At 36.7% G+C, this 22174-nt stretch overlaps 1 protein-coding gene across 1 annotated transcript in view; it reads left to right on the forward strand.

Annotated features, from left to right (window-relative positions):
* Nucleotides 1–22174, forward strand: part of TOX (thymocyte selection associated high mobility group box) — a 303612-nt gene that overhangs the window by 267718 nt on the left and 13720 nt on the right. Inside the window, exons 5-6 of the mRNA XM_081266666.1 lie at nucleotides 4415–4645; nucleotides 16056–16136. Coding sequence (XP_081122792.1) covers nucleotides 4415–4645; nucleotides 16056–16136 — 312 coding nt within the window. The remainder of the gene's footprint in view (nucleotides 1–4414; nucleotides 4646–16055; nucleotides 16137–22174) is intronic.

Raw genomic sequence — 22174 nt, forward strand, 5'->3', positions numbered from 1 at the left:
TCAGGGGTAAACCAATAAGGTTAACAACGGATTTTTCATCTACAGGGTTGCTATATATTGCCTCAAAATGATAATTTGTGATTTTGATACACTTAATATTTGAATTTCTTACTGGCAGTAACAAGTTCTCCTGCTTCATCAGGTTTTGCCTACAAAGTAGAGCCCTGTGTCAAACACAAGAGGATAACTGTTTGAATACCAGTTTAATAAGGAAATGAGCATTAATACCTGTGGTCCAAACACAATTTTAGATAATAGAGGATGGAAAAATAATTTGGGGAAATCCTTTAATGATAACATTTACAGTGCATGATAGGAGATTTATCTCTGTGATTCATATTTGATTATTTTGCAAAAAGATTGATATAAACTGCAGTCATGGAGATTTCAATGTGTCTGATCATTAATTTTTTAATTAAAGTTTCAAATGAGTCTAGGTAATTTTCAACATGGATAAGAATTCACTTATCTCTGCACTTTTATTCCCTTTTCCTAAATATCCCTGATCTTTGATGAAATATGCCCTCTAATTTCATGATCACTCTTTTTTATCCGGGCTTACTGAGGTATAATTGACAAATAAAATTGTGTATAATTAAAGAATACAACATGATGATTTGATACACGTGTACATTGTGAAATGATCACTACAATTAAGTTAATTACCTCATCTACCCCCTCACATGGTCACCTTTTTTGTTGTTTTCTATTAGTTGTTTTTTGTTTGTTTGGTTGGTTGGTTTTTTGTTTGTGTGTGTGTGTGTGTGTGTGTGTGTGGTGCTAGGAATTGAACCCAGGCCTTGTGCATATGAGGCAAGCACTCTACCAACTGAGCCATATCCCCAGCCCTGTTTTTTCTTTTTATTAACAATGCTTAAGGTCCACCAGTTTACTTGTCAAGTATACAATACAGTATTGTTAACTATAGTCATGATGCTGTTAAATCCTCAGAAGTTAATCATCTTGTAACTAACTGAAAGTTTGTACCCTTCAACCACTCCATGTTTAATATTCTTCACTGTGGACCTTGCTGACTTATTTTTCTTTTCAGTAAGTGATTATGAATGTAAAACTGCCAGGTTTAAAAAATTGGAAAATTATTTTAAAATTAGAGAAAAATTACAAAGACCCATCCTATAACCAAGGAAATTACTATTAATTACATCAAATACTTTTTAAATCTATGCATGTTTTCTCTTTCACTGCATATTGCTTATTGCCCTCAAGTGCTCAAATAAATTTGAGAAGTTTAATCTCCTGTAACAGAAACCATTTGTGCTTTCATTCATTCATTCTTCCAATTATGCTATGATTTTGTGATTTTATATTTGCTATAATTATAGCACATGTTAAACAGTTTCTGCATTTTAGGAATGATTATAAGGTCAGTGAGCAAAACTAGACCTGGACCTTGACTTCATAGTGCAGGAGCAGAAGATCATCTAACAGCCACACACAGATTATTGTATACGTTTGATACATACTATGAATGGAACTATATAGAACTAACTGAGTGAATAAGAGCTCAACTTGAATTTGAGATATCTTTGAGATTTGCAAATACACATGCCCAACAATCCCTGTTTCTATGCATGTAAAACTCAGGGAAAACATGAACTTAACAATTATCCAGTCACAAATGGCAGTGTAAACCCATCATACTTATGAGATTACTTCAATACAAACTCATAGAAGAAGGGGATTTACAGAAAAAAAAAAAAAAAAACAATCAGCAATGCTACTATATAGTGGCCACTTGGAGAAAAATGAGCCAAAAAAAAAAACATGATTCTTAACCAAACAAGGCCAGCAAAATAGGAGTGAAACCCATGGAGGGTGGTATTATGGAACTCTTGGAAGACAGGATCTTCCCAGTGAGAATCAGGTAAGGTTGGTGCTAAAAAGTCCTTTGGATTTAGCAATGTGGCGGGAAGCACACTCAAGCAATCAGCAGAGGCTGCATACAGCCAACACAGACTGCCACTTGGGGGAGTTTACTTGAGGAGAAAGATATGACTATATGTAACCTTGGGACACAGGGAAAGTTTTCTTGTTTATTTGTTTGTTTTTTCTCTCAAGGTAGTTAAATGTCAATTAGAAGAGTAAAGAAGAACAGTTGAGAGTGTGTGAGACTAGTCTCCAACCCTTAGACGTCTGATTACCCATATAAAGTTAAGACCTGGGCATTGAGTATTTATCAAAAGCTTTCCAGGTGATTCCAGTGTGCAGATATACTTGAGAATCTCCATTCTATGTCACATAGGTCTATGTGTTTAGTTTAGAGCCAGCATACCCATTTGTCCTATATAAGCTCAGCCCTATCATTCTAGTCCTCTGATAGGCTTACATGAGTGCCAACAATTTCACAGGACCACCTCTCAGATCCATCCTGGGGAATCTATCATCTAGAGTTAATCTACATTAGCTTGTCAACTCGGTTCAGAGCATCCTGTCCCCAAGGGGCTCTTTGATCTGCTTCAGTGGATAATTTCAGAATATTAATCTTTTAAATATATTTCTCAATAAAGAGAGAGAACTCATTTAGCTTCCTTCCTATCTCTGTTTGAACTTGGGCATATCTTTCAAACTGAACATAAGGTATGCAGCATGAGGGTCATCTCTTTCCATTCAGTGAATTATTTTTAAATCTTCTAAGGTATCATAATTAATATTTGAATGTCTTTAACATTTTTTATAATATATAACTAGATGCTACCTCAGTGATCATAAAATGGTACTGCTACTGTTTTACAGAAGAAGAAACAAGGGCCCAGAACAACTAACTTAATGAAAAGAACACAGCTAAAAATAATAAGTAAAAGGAGGGTGTGAAGCTAAATCTGCTGATGTATCCACAGGTTTCTCAGTAGATCATTCCTGTGCAATGGTGGCAATTATTTTATACAAATGCCCCACCCACCAAGTTATGTGGATCAAATATATATTACATTATGTCTGCAAAGAGGATAAAAGTGAAAACTACCACAACAGTGGACAATGGAGTTATCCGCCATGACAATGGCCACTCAGTCAGGAAATAGTGCACATGGGACTTACATTGGTGGAAGTGGCATGTGGAAAAGGATTCTTCATTTACAGGACTAGTATGTACTCTATTGACTCATATAATTTTATCAATGGAAAGAAATCATAGCCTGAATTCCTGATTTCATAGAATTGGTTGAAATGAGATCACATCTAGTCAAGTAAAAAAAGATGATATTCAGACATAAGTGTCTTAAACACATCAAGAGTGGTTCCCCACCACCACCATTTTATCAAAATAGCAATTAAAATTATCCAAATAGTTATACTTGAAACAATGGGAGAACATGGAATCTATTTTTAAATGGAGTAAAAAGTTGTCCTATAAATCTCTGAAATCTTGTTTTTAGAGGTACATTCTTCAATATGGTAGCCATTAGCTATTTGAATTTGAATAAGGCTAAAATTTAGTTCCATATTTCCTGAAGCCATATTTTAAGCGTTCATTGGCTTCCTATGGCTTGTGTCTATTGCATAGGATAATGCAGATTATAGAACTTCTCCATAACTGCATGGATCTAGGGTCAAAATTATGCCATTCTTTACACTATGAGCATTGCTAGGTTTTCCCAGCAGCATTCCATAGACCTAAGTGTAAAGTGAAAAACCATTTGACTTTACTTACTTGACATGTTGCCGTTATGGTTTTAAAATAATTATGAAGATAAGAATGAACTCTCCAGAAGCAAGTTAGATTGCTCATGCAATCACATTACTACAAAAGAAATTTGCTACTGCCACTGTTACAGTGAAAGAGAAGAAGAAAAAGAGTTAGGTATAATACTTAATTGTGGATCAATATTGTAAAAATTATTATTATTATTATTATTATTATTATTATTATTATTATTTTATAGTAACAAGGATTGAACTTAGGTCCTAGCACATGCTAGTTAAAACTGACCTATACCCCTAGCCATTTATTTTATTTTGAGACAGGGTCTCACTAAGTTGCCAAGTTTGGCCTTGAATTTGCCATCCTCCTGCCTCAGCTTTTGGAATAGATGGAATTACAGGGATGTGCCTTCACATTCATCATTAAAGTTTTTTAGAACTATGTAAATTGAGCTGGGAGAAGAATGAATATGAAGATATGAATATAAATATGGAGAAGGATGAATATGAATATGAAGACTATGAAATACAAAAGGATTATTTCTTTGTGCGTGTGTGTGTTTGTGTGTGTGCATGTGTGTGCATGTGCGTGTGTTTCCCCAGTGCTAGTGATTAAACCCAGTTCTTACATACTAGGTCAGCACTCTACCACTGAACTATATCCCCAGCCTCAAATATGAAGTTTTAGCTGAGACAACAACTTTGGCCACAATTTTTCTGTTCCTCTACAATTCTGTGTTGATTTTTGTTTCAGATCAATGGAGGAGAGAAGCGGCCTGCCTCTGATATAGGGAAAAAACCCAAAACCCCCAAAAAGAAGAAGAAGAAGGACCCTAATGAGCCCCAGAAGCCTGTGTCTGCCTATGCGTTATTCTTTCGTGATACTCAGGCTGCCATCAAGGGCCAAAATCCAAATGCTACCTTTGGAGAAGTCTCTAAAATTGTGGCTTCGATGTGGGATGGTTTAGGAGAAGAGCAAAAACAGGTAAGAAGGGATTCAAAATGGAGAGGTAATCAACATGATTTGAGACAATGTATTCACTCTTCAAGAGATGGTTTCTGAGGGCTTTGGGTAAATTCTTCTGTGGCTGAGAATGTGCTCCGTCAGAACCAGACTTTAAGAGATGTTCATATAAATTTTATCATTCCTCTATAAACAGCATGTTAGTTGCTTAGTCTCAAAGTTTATGTAGCGTAGTTACTTTTGGAAGGACTTCTGCATATCCCAGCCAGGATTACCTCATTCCTCAATGTTGCCAATGTGATCATAAAGACTAAAAAAGTCCTTAAAGTATTTTGAGAACTGTCCACACCTCTCTTCAGCACTTATTGTTTATCCTTTTGCCATCAAAACTCTCTTTGCTCTTTGCAAAAATGAACCTCAAATTGAAGGGTTCTTACCCATAGTCATTTCCTAAAGACCTCTATGGTGTTATTCAACCCCCCATATTTATTTATACCACATTTCTAGGTTGTGTTAACTGGGACCAGATGCCAGCCTTTTCCTTCTCTTGTGGATTGTCATAGTGTAACTGAGGACCAAATGACACATGGTGGCAACAGCACAAGTAGCTCAAAATAACTTAAAGTGGATGCAGGATCATAGAGACAGAATGAGAGTTCAGTGAAGAGATATAGCCACACTAACAAATAAGCCATTTTGATACTCTACATCAAAACCAGGAACTAGATGTGCATTATCACTATGTGGACACTTATTGTCAAAAAGAAAACACTAAATAAGCATGATCATTAAAATAAGTCATTGGAATGACTATGCAGATGTACTTTGTGTATTGCAAAATACTGAGTTGCATTAATGATCATATTTGGTTATTGATAGAGACACTTAACTCTCTTCACCATGTCCTGAAAAGTAGGTAAAAAAAAAACTAGAAAATTTCAAACCTATTTATGCATCTAGAAGAATCACTATCTATAATATTTAGGGTTTTATTAAGCCCTTTTATTCATTATCTCATTTGCTCTCTTCAATACTCATGGGTATTCAAATTTTGCAGACTGTGAAATGGAGCCCAGTAAATTAAATGCATTGGTTTATGAAGACATATTTGCTGAGCACTTATTTTCCAGGCATTATTTTAGACACAGGAGATATGGCAGAGAACAAGTCCTATTGTGTTGAAATTTTGTGTAAGATTACATGACTGATACATGAAATTACTATGACTAAAACTTGTCACTTAACTTTCAGTTCTTTTCCTGACGAACTCTTTGTAATCAATAATAATCATAATGATTAAACCAGTTGCTAAGGAAACATACAACCTGGCCCTTTGGCTCCCCTCTCCTATGTCAAAGCTATCTTCTGTCTTCTGTTTGTTCCAAGACTACCAGTCTGAAGGGATGCCTTCATTGGAGAGTACAGGCTCCTGACCTATGGAGCACTGTGCTGTAAGAGCCATCTTCAAGGATGGAGAACACACCACTGAAACTTTCTGTGTACTGAATTAAAATATCCATCTCCCTGTTAATAGGATAGTTGATATTGTGTTGTGTGATTCTAATTAAAACCTAATATAGTTGTTTCAGGATTTTAGAGCTGGTTTCTATTCTAACTCAGATCAATTTGCTTTTCTACTCCCAAATTCTGAGATATGGTTCCCAGTGGCTTTTGGACTTGAATCAAGGAGGAATTGTACAAAGAGACTTCAGTCCTCCTTTAGTAGAGCATTGCTGAATGATAAACTAAGTGCATGGGAACCAGGAATCCCAACTCTGTCCCTCTTGAATCATTCCACATTATGCCTCCCTGTCTTACCCATGAAGTCATGTGTAAGGACACACCTCTCTCTCTGCTCCAGTAACCCCTCTGTGTATTCTTGGATATACACTCAGCTTCAGTACACTTAAACTTTTTTTTTTCCTTTTTGAGATTGAATTTCCTGAAAGAAGCTTCCAGAAAGCAACTTCCCTCCCTAAGGACTGCATGCAGCAACTCTTGTTCATGAAAAGATAGGCATGATTTCCTGCTCAGCCCATCTTTTCTACCCAAGATTTGGTGACTGAATGAGGAATATTGTTCCCAGGCTCCTTGGTGCTACATTAGCTTCTACTTTTGTCAGAAGCCTTCTTTTAAGGAATGTCAGTCGCCTCTACTAACATTCATCTTACTTCTAGCTTTCTGATCCCAGTCTTCCTAATTATTTCCCACATTCAGGATCAGTGGTTTTCAAAGAGGAAGATTGGTGAAGGTCTTGCCTAGTCTAGGATTGGTCCTTTATATTACCGATATTAAAAAAGAAGTACCTGTTGTTTCTGATGGAAAAGAATAATGTTCATATGATAAAAAGCAGATAGTTCCTTAATGCAGTTTACATAAATCAGTGGATTTCTTCCCACCCAGTCCATTGTAATATGGCTTTTTGTTTTTTATATAGCAAGAAGGAGGCTCCATGGTAGAGCATTTGCCTAGAAAAGCAAAGTCCTGAGTTCAACCCCTAGTACCACAAAAAAATAAATAAAAATAGCTAAGATAGAAAGAGGAGAACATTAAGATCATATCCCACATCCTTTCTGTCTGACCATATAAGGTGTTTACAGACCCGAAGAACATGAGATTGACCCAAAGAACAACTGTGATGTTAAAAAGAGAAATTATTCTCATTCTCCTATTCTAGTTTTCAAAATTGAGGCCAAGCCTTTCTAATGTAGACAGGATCACAATTATGATTTTTAATGGCATATATATAATGACAAATGTTTTCCCTTTTTTCTCTTATATTTTTTTCTAAATTAGTAAGTAATTCACAATCAGTCTACCTTTGGGATCTCTCTTCATGTAAATAGTTGGGGGAGAATTCATTTTTATAGATGAAGGATGAAATTGCATATAGGTGACCTATATAACTCATTAAGTATTATAAAGCAATCTCAGAATCAAAATCCAATTGCTAACAAAAGTTCAACCAAGATTGTTTTGGAACATACTTTGAAAGCAATAACTCCATGTTTTGTTTCATATAAAAAGTAAATGTTTTAAAATTTGAATACTTATTTGAGAGTTACCAAAAAATTTGGGTCACCCTAAGATGGTTTATCCCCAAGCCTGATGCTCCTTTGACTTAATAGGGATTTGACATAGCCTGTCCCTTCCTCATAAAAGATGATCTTGCTTAATAAAGAAGAAAGACTGCAGATTATGCTAAAAGGTTTGGTTTATGACACACACAAGATACAGGCCCATCCCAGGGACAAGCAAAGGAGGGTCAACTGCATGAAATCTGATGCTGCTTACAAAAGAGAGCATGTTGCATCAGACAGGCCACCTCTCTGCAGCAGTCCCCAACAGTTTGCAAGAGTTGCCAGCAAAGCAAACAAGCCTCCCTCAAAGGCACATTTGGGCAACCAGGAAATTTCAGCAAAACATCCCAAAGTGTTATTATGCTCTATTACCACCTGTTCTCTCCTTTTATGTTGACTCATGGTGCCAACATACCATAATATCTGTTTCAAACTTAAATTAATTGTGCTTTATTCTCATTTAATATTCAAATTGGGGAGCATGCACACTGCTATGTATTTTTAAAGGAATATTCTTAGAGAAGATTAGAGGCTTAGTATTAAACCTCATAATTTTGGACAAACATGCATGTTACAGAACAAACCCACATGGTGTTTTCATCATTGTGTAGGCAGCTGGCTGGGGTAGAAGGCTAAGATCTCACGTGCCACAATTGTTTGAAAATCCTGTTGTCATAATAGCCCTCAATTACGAATAGCTACAAATATAAACACAAACTGGGCAAAAGGGAAAAAAATTATTGATGACTTTTTTTTGGGGGGGGGGGCTCAGGAAATTACAATATTTAAGGAAAAACAGTTATTAGTGGGATTACAACTGAATGTTTTTTTGACAGCCAGAGGGAACATGACTAATAGAGAGGCGGTGTATTCCCAGCACCCTCTCCTCCTCGTTGTGGAGGATAGGCAGGAATAAGCCGCTGCAGATCTTGATTTTTCAGAATCCAATTCGGGTGAGAAACTATATGTACTTTGGTTTCTGCAAAGAATCTTTCAAAAGAAGAGAAATCAAAAGGAAGCTGAAAGAAGCGATAAAAATCCTCCAGGAACACAAAACCTCCCTCATGAATCATTCCTACCAAAGCCACTGAACAAACTCTACATATCAGAGATCTCTCCATTTTAATACTTTGGAAGATGGTGCTGAATCTGGAATGGAAAGAGAATTGTGTTTGGGATTCCAACCGGGGGTTTTAAATGCTAATGACTCCTAAGACAATGAGGAGCCCATTTCAGAAGCATACCAAGTTGTTTAAAAGGCACCAGATGGAGAAAGGGGAATAAAACACAAATAATGCTGTGATGTTGGTCTTTGCTACTTACTTCCACTGACTGGAACCTACAGAGAAAGAAAAAGAATAAGTTAACAATATCACGCCCTTTGTATTTAGGCTTCTTGGAGTTTCAGCCACCCTTAGCATATTTTTTTAATGATATTCCAGCTAAATTTCTTATATACCTCTGTGGCTTCTGAGTTTTCAGATTCTGGTCATACTAGGCTAGGACCTGGGTTCCACGGTGACAATATAGCACAAATCAAACCTGACAAAATTAAAAAGGCAGTTCATCCTGAAAGCAGAACAGTTTGGTCCAAAGAGCAATCCAGGGTTCCTGAGTCCTTTCTAGCCCCGGAAAGTCATCTTAAATCAGAACCAGATGTAAATTACTAAATGAACCTTAAGTTCCTAATTGGAGACACAGTTGGGCTGTGAGACATTTAGCAAATTACAAACAAAATGTTCTTGTTTACATTACATTAAATGGCTTTAAAGCTGCAGCCAAAGAGCTAAATAAACATGCTGTTATGCTAAAAACGGAGTGGAAAGCCTATTCAGAGTGTGGTGCTTTGGGGGACACCAAGCCCACAGGGACTGAGAGAAGGTATTTCTGTAAATGCTGGTCCTATCCTAAAAGAAGGGAGTGGATCTACCTGGAGATGCAGAGCCTAATGAGCAGATATCACTTGCAGAGGAACCTTCTGAGTGCTATAACATGCCTTCTTTCAGGATGCATAATTCATATCCAAGGATATTAGCCACAGCAGTTCAGCTCAATAGCAGCACCTCATTATTTTATCTCTCAGTATTTATTCCTATGTTTGACGCCTCATGAAATTACTGTTAATGTGTTTATATAAGGGTAGATCTGACACAAGTGGGAAGAATGTAATTTCCTACTCATTCTTCCCTGCCGCTGCGTCCTCTTCCCTAGTAGAAGTGGCAAGTGTAAATAGTTAATTTGCTTCAATTATGAGCCTGTCCTGCTAAATTAGAAGCAGCAGGAATATGAAGAGCCAGAATTATACTTAGGAGGCAGCTGACAAATCCTCTGAGCCCACAGAATCAAATCATTTACTCCTCACTGGTGCTCAAACACCCACTACATAAATGCTGCTGTGTTTTTTTCCCCCTTATCTTATGATAAAATTTGGATTTTATGTCAACAATATTTAAGGTTAAGGAAAATTCTGTTGCACTAGACCGTTCACATACATTTAGTTTCCCCATTCTTTTAAGGCTAGGAGGAAAGGATAGGTAAAACAATTGTTCATTGAAAAATTGTAGCATGTAAGTGACGTTCATCTTCATCAATTTGAAACTCAAAAATTAAAGTGTATAACATGACATGGTGAGCATATTTTATTTCTTAAATTCACCTATACATAAGTATTGGTACATCATTGTGGTTATTGTTTACCATTATGGGTACAAACATATTTAGTGCCTTTTTAAAAATATTTTTTAGTTGTCAACGGACCTTTATTTTATTTCTGTGCGGTACTGAGAATTGAACCCAGTGCCTCATGCATGCCAGACAAGTGGTCTACCACTGAGCCACTACTCCATATACACTGCTGGAATAGATATTTCCTTTGAAAGTTTACATGAATTTCAAATGAAGGGAGATAACTCCAACATGATTCTCATTCAAGTCTGTTGTGATTTATGTATTATGTGCAACAATGTTTGGGGTGGGTTATATATCTGTCCATCAAGCCTCTTATTTCCATGGATGTATCTTCTCTTAGAAGATGCAATTTAGCAATTTGTCCTTGGCGCTCATGCTAATGCTGACTCATAACAGAAAAAATCCTTTTCAAGGGATTATACACTCAATAAATAGTCATGCACTGCATAATTGACGATGGTCCCATAAAATTATATTGCCTAGAGATATTGTTGTCTTAGTTTGTTTAAGTGCATTTCATAATGTCCCCATACTAAAATATCACCCAAAGGTCCATTTCTTAGACCATACCCTGTTGTTTAGTGTTGCATGACTACATTTCATGAGCACCTATTATGAACCAAAGACTTCCTTGCATGCTGGGGCTTCAGCAGTAGACAAGATACAGGACCCTGTGATTGTGTACCTGACAGAGGCATCAAAGAGAGTTCCCACCACTAGGCAGAGCCACTGAGCAAACAAAGATGGATGTGTATTTTTGCCAGATTTCTTGGATTCCCACCATGGTATTGCCTGCCACATACAGGCTTTAAGATATTGGGTAAATTGGTTATTCATTCTAGTATGAGCTTTCTTATCTGTAAAATGGGCATGATAATACCAATGTAACATCATTCATTTGTGGGGGTAGATGGGGAACTGAGGATTGAATCCAGGGGTGCTTTACCACTGAGTTACATCCCCACTCCTTTTTATTTATTCATTTATTTTATTTTGAGACAGGGCCTTTTGCTGAGTTACTGAGGTTCCTCACTAAATTGCTGAGGCTGATCTGGAACTTGTGATCCTCCTCAGCCTCCCAAGTTGCTGGGATTATAAGTGTACACCATTGTGCCCAACCAATGCAGCATTGTTATTGAGAGAATTAAAGATTATACATGTGTGTGTGTACATATATAGTGGCTGACACATACACACAAAAAAATGCAGTCAAGACAATTTTTAAATACATTTTTTATTCCATAGCTTCAGTACCTTGCAACATAGTAGGAACATAGCAGATACTCAATCCACTGGCTAAAATTAATTAAACAACGTCATACCTACCTAGTCATCCTCATTTAATAAATCAGCAGATATGAATTATAGTCATTTTTTAAGGCTAGGAGCATGCTTCTATTTCCTACCATCCCAGAAACAGATCATACCAATATTATTGAGACCCTTTAGGATTAAAAGTCCTCAAAAATGATCAATGGCAAGATTTTTTTTAACCCATTTTTAAACACTACCTGTTTCCTATCCTCTGAATGCAACTTTGCAAAAATTCTTGATTTGGAGTCTTTAAGAAAATGCCAAGCAAATAACATAAGGTGGAAATTTAACCACAGTGAAGGGCTAAGCACTATATCAACACAGATGCACTTGTTGCAGCTGACCTAAACAATAACAGCCTTAGCCAAAGGTATATACTCTAAATTTCCAAAGCATAGCAGGGAATTGTGATTAAATTATCCCTCTTTATACTTAACAATGTTGCTAATCATTTCCTTTAAAATAGGTAATTGTTGTGAAAATCACATTAGAATTTAACCAAACTGAAAAAAAATTAGGTTTTTCTACAGTGTTTGAATAGAATCCAGAATTGGAAGAATTTTACACTTTTTTGCTTATGACTATAATAACTGTCGAAATAAACCACTAGTAGAGATTAAGAGCCAGAACAGAAAAGAAGTCAAAAAGAATTCAATGGTATTTGTAAGATGTTGCTTTTTTGTATGAGTTGGATGGATTGTTTGTTTGGGGAAGGAGAAGAAAGTGAAATAATGAAAGGACAAATTGTATAATATTTTTTTTCTGTTTAAGTCTGTTTTCCTCATTGATGAGGAACTGCTGATTTTAATTAGAGATCGTCAGCCTATAAAAACATGTGCATGCTGGTATTTAGTGCATTTTTAAAATGACTTGGTGAATCACTGGGTCATGCGAACAGGATTTAGATTCTCCAAAGTTGCCATTTGATGTGTATCTACGTATGTTTTAGTTTAGCCATTATATATGTTTTAGTTTAAACACTGAGATGCAACCCTTAAATAGGATATGGTTGCTTTCTTGGAATAACAAACCACAGCGTATAACTAAGTTAGGGCAGGATGAATTCAAAAGTGTTTGGATGAGCTGGGGGAAAATGATAAATGATGTATTATGATTTTTAAATCCTCATCTGGCCAACTTTGCACTTTATTTCAAACAGCTGTGGACCATTTGGAAGCCATTTTGTAGCTCAACTGAGTACTAATATTTACTGTATGAATCACATACCTTTAAAATATTTGTCTTTCCCTGAGAGAGAGAGACTGTTTCTTTCTGAAACTTAACTTTGACATAAATCAAAACCCATCCTCATAGGTTAGGTTTGTGCACTTGATCAGTGCAGTGGTCATTCATTGCCAAATGCAATCCTGCAAGCTTAGTGGTGTCTTCAAATAGAGCACTTTCTCCATTTGGAAGATTTGAAACATTTTGGGGGAACATTTTACTGAAAAAAATTTTAAAATATGTTCTAAAATAAGAATTTCCCCCACTTATCTTGTGTGTCTGTAACTCTTACATACTAGTATCATTCTCTTATATTTGAGCTCTTTGAACAATTCCATTAAATATAAAATTCAAACAACATCCTTGTCCAATTTTAAAAGGTAACATCAGGAGAAATACACAGTGAGTAGTATATTGGAGTCATTAGGTAGTTCTCAAAGGTGGAGGTTCTGATTATTGTGGTGTAGACCACCTCGGATTTTAATTCTGATCTGGACTACTCCCCTTTAAACACAATTACAGAAATATACCTCCTGAAATTACCCCCCTTTGAATTCTCCCTCTGAACATCTGCAGCTATTCAGGAAAGAGTGGATCCATTAATCCAATGTAATGTGACGTGATGAGTTTACTCTTTTCTAAAGTGGCATTTAGGCACTTACACGATGATCCCAACATAGCCAATCATCAATAGCCAATAGGGAGCCATTTATAGAAAACAGAGAACTCTGAATGCTAGTCAGGTATCCCATAACAACATCGATCCTGGAGTGAAAGCAGGGCACATGTTCAGCCTGAAAAGCATGGAGTTACCACCTTTCTCCCCTGGTTGTTAATCAACAAATTTCAGGAAAGTTAACACTTTGTGAAATGTTAACTGCCAGGAGCCCCATGAAAGGATAGCATCGTAGAAACACTATTGCTGTTTCAATAGAAACTCAATGAAAGAAAGATGAGAGATGCTAGAATCAGGCCATCTGGCAATATCATCTTATCTGCTGCTACTAAGAAATGACACTTTGGGCGCTGCTGACAACCAAAGTGTGTTCTGTTTACCTTTGGAAGCTAAACAAACCCCAGTTAACTGATAGGGTCACCTGGTGTAGCATATTAATAAAAACATGATACAACTCTGTAAGGTACACAAATGTGTATTACCATCAAAGATATATTTACTAAATATTTCCTTCCAAGTCCTCGATAGTATTTCTATCTGTGTGGGAGGAAAACCCTCTCAGAACAGTTTTAAGGTTTTAAAAGTAAATGTAAACTTTGTCAGTTTGAGGTCATTAATTACAAATTGTGTCTTGGAAAGAGGTTTAAGGAAAAATTATAAACAGAAGTCTCTCAAGATTTCTACTATTTTTTGTTTAAAAACAACAAATGAAAGAGATATGGAGTATTGTTCAAACCATTTGCTCCACCCTAGCATTTCTCTGTTTTCTTGGGTAAATTTTCAAAAAGGGATTTGAATGAGAATTCCAATAAGTCAGTTCAATAATTTAGAATATTCTTGTAATTTTGAAATACTTCTGTACTTGCTCAAAAGATTTATTATCTTTTCACTTTAAAAAATTCAAAACTCTTAAATAGAATTTTTAAAGTTTCTTCTTTTGCTTCCTATTTAGTAGTGAGGGCAAATGATCATATGATTAATATTGCACTAATTCTTGAGGCTTTTTAAAATTGGCTTTATTACACCAAAATGCCAAGTGTAAAAGTCAAGCCTAAAGGCCTACCTACAGGAGAATAATTAGCACATTCATTTCATAGAGTCTTATTATAATTCTGTTGACAAGGTTAGTCATTTGTTTACCTTAAATAAAATGATCTGCTGTAATTAAAATATTCGTGAGTAAATAATTTTTCTCACATTTTGAATTTTGCAGTTGGAGACTGGGCTCAGCAACCCACAGTCATCATTAGAAACCAGAAATTGACCTCTCCTGCCAGCTAGCAGATATTTGGTCTCTAGACATAATTTATATTTAAATACTCTGAGGAATTCTAAAGCCACTTTTCAATACTAACCCGTGTCTGGTTTTAAGCTGAGCAGTATGAAAGTCTTGTGCCCTGCTGTAAAATTCAAGATGTGGTAAATTTAAAATAGTCATATCAAGGAAAACACATTTTCGTTTCCACAGCCAATGTTAAAAAATTTTTTGTTCTTTGGGGGGCTCATTTCAAAAGATTGCCAAACATATAGTCTAAAACCTTGAAAAAATCAAGCTTAATGGCAGATGACCACGTGTGTTCACTGGGCCCATCTTTCACTCTGCAATCTAACGACCCCTCTCTGTTTAATTTAGCAATGTGACCTTTAGCATGCAAGCAAATCCTTTTTCCATTCTTTGGCCCAATTTTGGATGATTTTACTTTTATTTTCAAGATAATTTCCTCTCAAAACTGAAAACTTGTGTAAACGGAAATTCATTTTAGACTATTGTTGCCTTTTCAGAATGAGGTGTCCACAGATCCTGTCTTCCAGTGGTTTTGTTGAAAGGGACATGACCTATGCAAGCCTGGCATACATGTGGTCCTCAGCTACTGGGGGTCCCCTTCCACTCCCACATGTGTTCTTGACTGTGACCCCTGACTCCCGGAGTCTTTGAAAATAGAACCTCAATGCTAAAAATCTTAAACTAATGATGAAACTACAAACTCTATTGCATGTCCTTTGATTGGCTTATTGAACATGATATGTCATTTTTTATTTCTCTTTGTTTTTGTATTTAGCATGGAAAATAAATATTAGGATATGACAGCACTGTGGAATTGTCTGCCCATCATATAAATATGAATACATTATTTATTCAGGTGTGGTTTCCTTGGGAACCTTCATCAATATTATCTATCTAAGCCAACTACTTCTGTTCTCAAAGTAACCCAGATAAAGTCCTTTCATGTGCATTATGTAAAATGTGAAATTTTAACATTGTTAATCTTCTTATCTTGTCTACTTCTGATCTTTCAAATTTGTTTCCATGGGAAAACACTATCTTCAGGGATATATATATTATTATATAATTATATGTATGTGTGTGCAATTATCATTCTGTATTGTGTGTCTCTGAAAACAAAAGCAGATGCACTTTCTAATTTAAGACTCTTTGTTGTTGTCACAGGTCTATAAAAAGAAAACCGAGGCTGCAAAGAAGGAGTACCTGAAGCAACTTGCAGCATACAGAGCCAGCCTTGTATCCAAGGTAACGTGCAATTGTGTGGTATTGTGACGGATTGTGGCCATCTCTGTGCAGACTTTGATAGTCATTTAAAAACATAAAAGATCACTCTAGCATTCTGCACAGTCTTCTTTGTTGGGAAAAAAATACCATCCTAAACAAAGCTATAAGTTATGGAAATATTTGTTCATCACTAAAAGATCAGAGCATCACCCTCTTGGCTTTTCATAAAAAGCTGTCCACGCATGAACTTTTGGTTTGGTAGAGTAATCGTGATACATTCTTAATCCTGAACCAACTTTCCATTTCTCCATACCCAACTCTTAAATCACCTCCCTCCTTCCCATTGACCTTTACTGAGGAGATGCCAACTATTTTAAGTTCCAGCCTCATTGCATCATGATTAAAGAAAAAAAGCTGGCCATGAGGGAAAGAAATAAATCACATCATTTTGTTTGAAAATAAAAACACCACTTAAAAGTGTTTTGTGCTTCAGAATATCTTACACACCGAATCCTGCTCTTGGAAATACTCAAGAATTTTCTCAGTTTGGTCTCGTGTTATTAAAAGTGCATTTTCCCCTCGCAGAATCCTCAAGGAGGTGACCACAGAAAGACTGGGTTGAGTCTAGAAGGATTTGGCACTGTGTCAGCTCAAGTCTGGACTTGGCTGTTAATTTGTTCATTGTGACCCTGGGGCTCTGGACTTCATCTCATTCACGCATGAAATACTTCCTTTTTTTCATCTACAAATATCCATTCCCATTCTAACAACTCTAAAATAATTATATAAAGTAGCTTCTTTTAAAGGAAAATATATGCTGAATTGATTGATGCAGAAAAAATACGAAAGAGGGCAAAATACAAATAAGGAATTTCAGTAGTGTTGGTCTAATTTGACTGCCTATTCCACTTTTAAAATATGACACTGTGAGAAAACTTAGTATTCGTGATTTCACCTTCTAACTCTCTTGCATTGTCTCAGGCTAGAGCTCACCATTGCTAATTCATCTAACTCTTTTTGAAGCTGTTTATATTTTCTACTGTTACCATTTCACATTTTGGTGTGTGTGTGTGTGTGTGTGTGTGTGTGTGTACACCAAAATATGTGTGTATATACATATATATACACATACATATAGATGTATATGTATGTACATATAAATATGCATATATAATTCACAGAATGTACATAAACTCTTAACAAAATTTGGTGGATAAATATACATAAATATAATACACGGAATGCACATAAAATTATAACAAAAAATAAGCAAATGTTGGATCCTTTCAGTCATTACTCATATTGATATTGCTACAGATCGATGGACCAAATATAAAGGAGACTTGGAAAAAATGAATTCTCTCTATCTCATCCAAGATAAGTTTCTTTTTGAACATTTTAAATAGAGTTTCAGAGCATTTTAACACATGAGAAAATCAATACAGGAAGTTCCAGTCCCAATACAAAGCACTCTGGTTAATGACATGCAGATTGCCAGAATGCTATAGTACTGACTAAGCCTTTACTTCCAAAACAAGTGTCCTCAGATTTGCTCTTAGCTGCAACTTTTCTCACTATTCAGCCTCAGAGCTGCAACCCCCAGTATATGGCAATTTATATAAATGCTGCGAATTGCCGTTTCTACATTTAAGAAACCAAGCACTTTTTTTACAGCTTACTCTGACATTTTTCTTCTCTTTGGCAGTGGGGATTTTGCTAGAGCTGTTGAATCTCTATTTATGTACAACTATCTATTATGGTATACAAATTGAAGGAAAGTTACAATCACTTTTCCAGGTTGGGAAAAAATGACTCTCTTGATGCTGTATGTGAGCAGGTATTTGCTGTATAACCTTCTACACAACTACAGAAAATGTACCAAGCTACCCTCCCAAAGCATATGGTACATATATAAAAATTCATTTCTTTTCCATTTTAGTTGTGACTAGGCAAAAATAATAGCCATTCATATCTAAACATATATTTTTCTACATTATAGGTTTTTTAACCATGTTTTAAATTATTTCCCTATTCCAAAAGTCTTAAAGCAAGCAGCAAAGAGAAAATTCTTTGTAATATAATAGTTAAAATTTTAAGGAATCACATGTGACAGCCAGGCTCTCTGTTGATTTTTTTAAAAATTTTTGTCCACTAATTCATTATTTATTTGGTAAGTTTTTTTCTGGGCATGTGGTCTTTGCCAGGTTCAGAAGATGCAATGGTGAACCAGCAAATTCATTCCCTAGACATTAAGAACTTTTTGTTATATTGAGAGACCAATAGTGAAAATTTAAACTAATAAATAATCAAGGTATTTTAGAACCTAAGGGCATAAAGCAAAGGATCTGCTGGGTGGGGTTTGCAATAGTTTCTTGGAAGAGGTAACATTGAAATTGGGGATCCAAGGAGGACAGAAGTTTGCAGAAAAAGAGAGACTAAGGGGAAAGTAAAACAGGCAGCTCTTCAGCAAGTGCAAAGACTTAGGGTGCAAAACATCTCTCTGAGTTAAGAGGAGATCCGTATTTCCAGAGCTAAGTGATCAGGAGCATGGATAGAGATGAACCTGGGAAGGTGGACAAGAGCCCTTCACAAAGGTCTTGCAGGATGGTAAAAGGAACCAGAGTTTATTCTCACTTGGAAGGGAAGCCACTGAGTGGATTTCAGTAGGGGATGGCATGAACAGGTGGACATTTTTAAAGGATCACTTTATGTGCAGGAGTTCCCTTAATACTCTTGCCTTACTCCTTGAAGTAGGTTTGATTCCCAACATTTCACTAAAGAGGAAGAGTAGCACTCAGGTAAACAGAGACACAGTGATGAAGCTGGCATTGATCTAAACCACTCCTTGGCCCTTCTTCCTTTTCTTTTTGTTGGGGGGGGGGGAGGGAGGTGTGACCAAAGTCCTATTCTTGGTCTTTCTGATGGGCCCTGCTACATCTGCCAAACCCCATTTCCCCAGAGTCATTCTCTCTTCAAAGGTCATTCTTGCCCACGAAAAACTGTTTTAACTAGAATGCTGTGTTTGTTTTTGAAGGTTCTTCCCAGCAACTTTGGTTTACTCCTCCAGAGTTGCATATTTTGGAATCTGTTTTCTCTGCAATGCATTCATTTTGCCAAATAAGGCTTTTCATTCCTAGACCAGTAGATCTTGGTCATTTGCAGTCACATCAGGGTCTGCTGCTTCCTCTCTGGGATGTGCTTTGCATCCAGCACAGGGTGCTCAACACCTGCTCCATGTCAGGCTGATGGCTAGGTGCTGAGAGACATAGATGGGTAGGAGAGATTCTAGTGGAATGTGTCTTGATACTTAGAAGTTTGAAGCTGTACTCTAAAATTAGCTGCTTCTTCCAGAACCTGAAGCTGTCATGGGATTAACAATGCTCTCCGCCCCTTTCAGTCATTAATTCTTTAGTTTACTTGTATGATATGCCATCTAATACAGCATATTCATTAACATGACCCCAGGCTTCAGTAAACTTGAAATCTACCTCCCTCTCCCCTCCAAAAAATAAATGAATATTCTCATCTTTGTACTTTCAAGTGACACATTCATACATATCATCAGCAAATTGTTGGATTGAAAGTTTTTTCACAGTAAGATCACAAATACAAATGGCATCCTGCTACTGGGGAGCCTCTCGGGGCCCTACTCTGTGCTAGGCTTTTTGTGTAGATTCGGTTTCCACCACAACTGTCCTGCTCAGTAGGATAGAGCCCTGCTCTCTCTGGATAGAGACTAAATAGCTTGCCCATGGTGAGGAAAGAACACTAGTGGTAGAATGAGGGCTCAGACTCCTCAGTGTCCCGGTCCAAAGGTTCTAGGCTTTTCTCTGCCTGAGCAATTGTCAAATATTTGCATCCTTAGAACTGGTGTCTCTTATTCTGATAAAATTCGGTGCCTCCTTTTACATATGAATAGTTTAGAGTATAACCACCCTGGCTTAAACAAGGCCCTGGTCCCCAGCAGGCTGTGTACTCGTAGCTGTCACACCACATCACTGCATCTAGAGACTAACCAGAGACCTTCAGGGAATCTGGCCCTGCAAAGGGTTTGGAAGCCACTACTTTGTACCACCTTGTCCCAGAAGAGTTGCTGCTTCACCTGGTCATGTGGAACCAGTGACAGAAATGCCCAGTTGGGCTACTCCCCACTGCTCCAGCATGCTGCAATTACCCATCAATAGGAGCATGGAGTCTTGCAAACAGAGTTAGGTAGACCCCAGAATAACTTACTCAATTTTACACTCTGTAAGTTAGTAAAGGGAGAGGTGAGAAAGGGAAAATAATTGCTAAAATATCAAAGATGAAAAGGTAGTAGCAGAGAAAAGAGGAATCAAGTTTATTAAACCCGCAAAATAGAGAGGGTGCTCAAACCAGCAGTGGAAATTAGACATAAGACAGAGATGACTCGAAGTCCATTTTCTCGCTGTAGGTTCCATTTCAAACTAGAAGCATTAATCAGATCGGGGCATTGCTGAAATCTGGAATTGTTGTACTAAAAAATTTCTTTCCTTAAAAAATATAAAAGCAGAAGCTTATAAATGAGAGTTGAAGGTCTCTGAGGTACCCTCAAGCTCCACATTTCTGTATGGGGTTTTTTTTTTTTTTTAAATAAATGACAGCAGAATGTATTACAATTCTTTGTACACATATACAGCACAATTTTTCGTATTTCTGGTTATATATGAAGTAGGTTGACATCAATTCATGTCTTCATACATGTACTTTGGATAATGATGTCCATCACATTCCACCATCCTTGCTAACCCCCTGCCCCCTCCCTTCCCCTCCCACCCTTCTGCCCTATCTAGAGTTTGGCTGTATGGGTTTAAGGGAGCCATATTAGAGGACCTCAAAAAGAACCACCACTGTCATACTGGGAGAGTGCTCAGAGGACAGAAAAGTCTGGAGCCACTGGGGATGAAAGAATCTGGGTTCAAATTCCAGGTTTTCTACTTTCTAACTCCATGTTTTCATTGGGTTGCTTAGATGTTCCATGACTCAACTTGCTCAAGTGTTAAACAGAGAAGGCACCATCTATGCCATAGAATTTCCAGGAGGATAAAATAAGAAAATCTATATAAACTACATGGTTCACTTGAGGACATTGCACTAAATGAAATAAGTCATTTGCACAAAGACAAGTGCTACACAATTCCACTTCTGTGATGTATCTAAAATAATCAAATGTAGAGATTCAAAAAGTGGAATGGTGGTTGCACAAGGCTGGGGTGGATATGGGGTGCTGCTAATCAAAAGGCCTAAAGTCTCATCTAATCAAGATGAATTAGCTCTAGAGATCTCTTGTATCATAGTAAACAATCAATTTTTGCCCACCTAAAAATTTAAGAGGATAGATCTCATGTTAAGTATTCTTACCACAATAAAATAAAATTTTAAATATTTAATGATGAACTCTGTAGTTCAGGATTTTGAACACAGGAAGCGCTTAATAAATGTAAGCAATTCTTGTTAATTTTATTTTTAGCATTATAGGTGTGCAAAGGAGTAGGAAAAGATTTGTGTATCATTGAGAATTTAGCTGGGTCATATTTTTAATTTGGCTTCAAAACTACTTCGTATAGCTGGGCTCAGTGGAACACAACTGTATTCCCAGTGGCTCTGGAGGCTGAGGCAGGAGGATTTGATTTGAGAGTTCAAAGCCAGCCTCAGCAAAAGTGAGGTGCTAAGCAACTCAATGAGACCCTGTCTCTAAATAAAATACAAAATAGGGCTGGGATGTGGCTCATTTGTTGCGTGCCCCTGAGTTTAATCCCCAGTACCCCACCTCAAAAAAAAAAAAAACTAAACTAAAACTACTTTGATATAAAGAAATTTAAAAGCTAACATTAAAAATAATTTTTACATCATCCTTTTATCTCTTTATAAAAATAAGAAATTATCTAAATGTAAACAGAAATATATTCATCTCTAAGGGTTTCTTAATTGAAATGGTCCTTTGAACCCTATATGGGATTACAAGGGTGGGGCTTCCTGACTTAGGCAATTTTTACACATTATTGCAGGTCACATTCAGTTGAGCTGTTAAGTAAAGCTTA

Source organism: Spermophilus citellus (genome assembly GCF_964194105.1).
Source record: "Spermophilus citellus genome assembly, chromosome: 14".
Classification (NCBI taxonomy): Eukaryota; Metazoa; Chordata; class Mammalia; order Rodentia; family Sciuridae; genus Spermophilus; species Spermophilus citellus.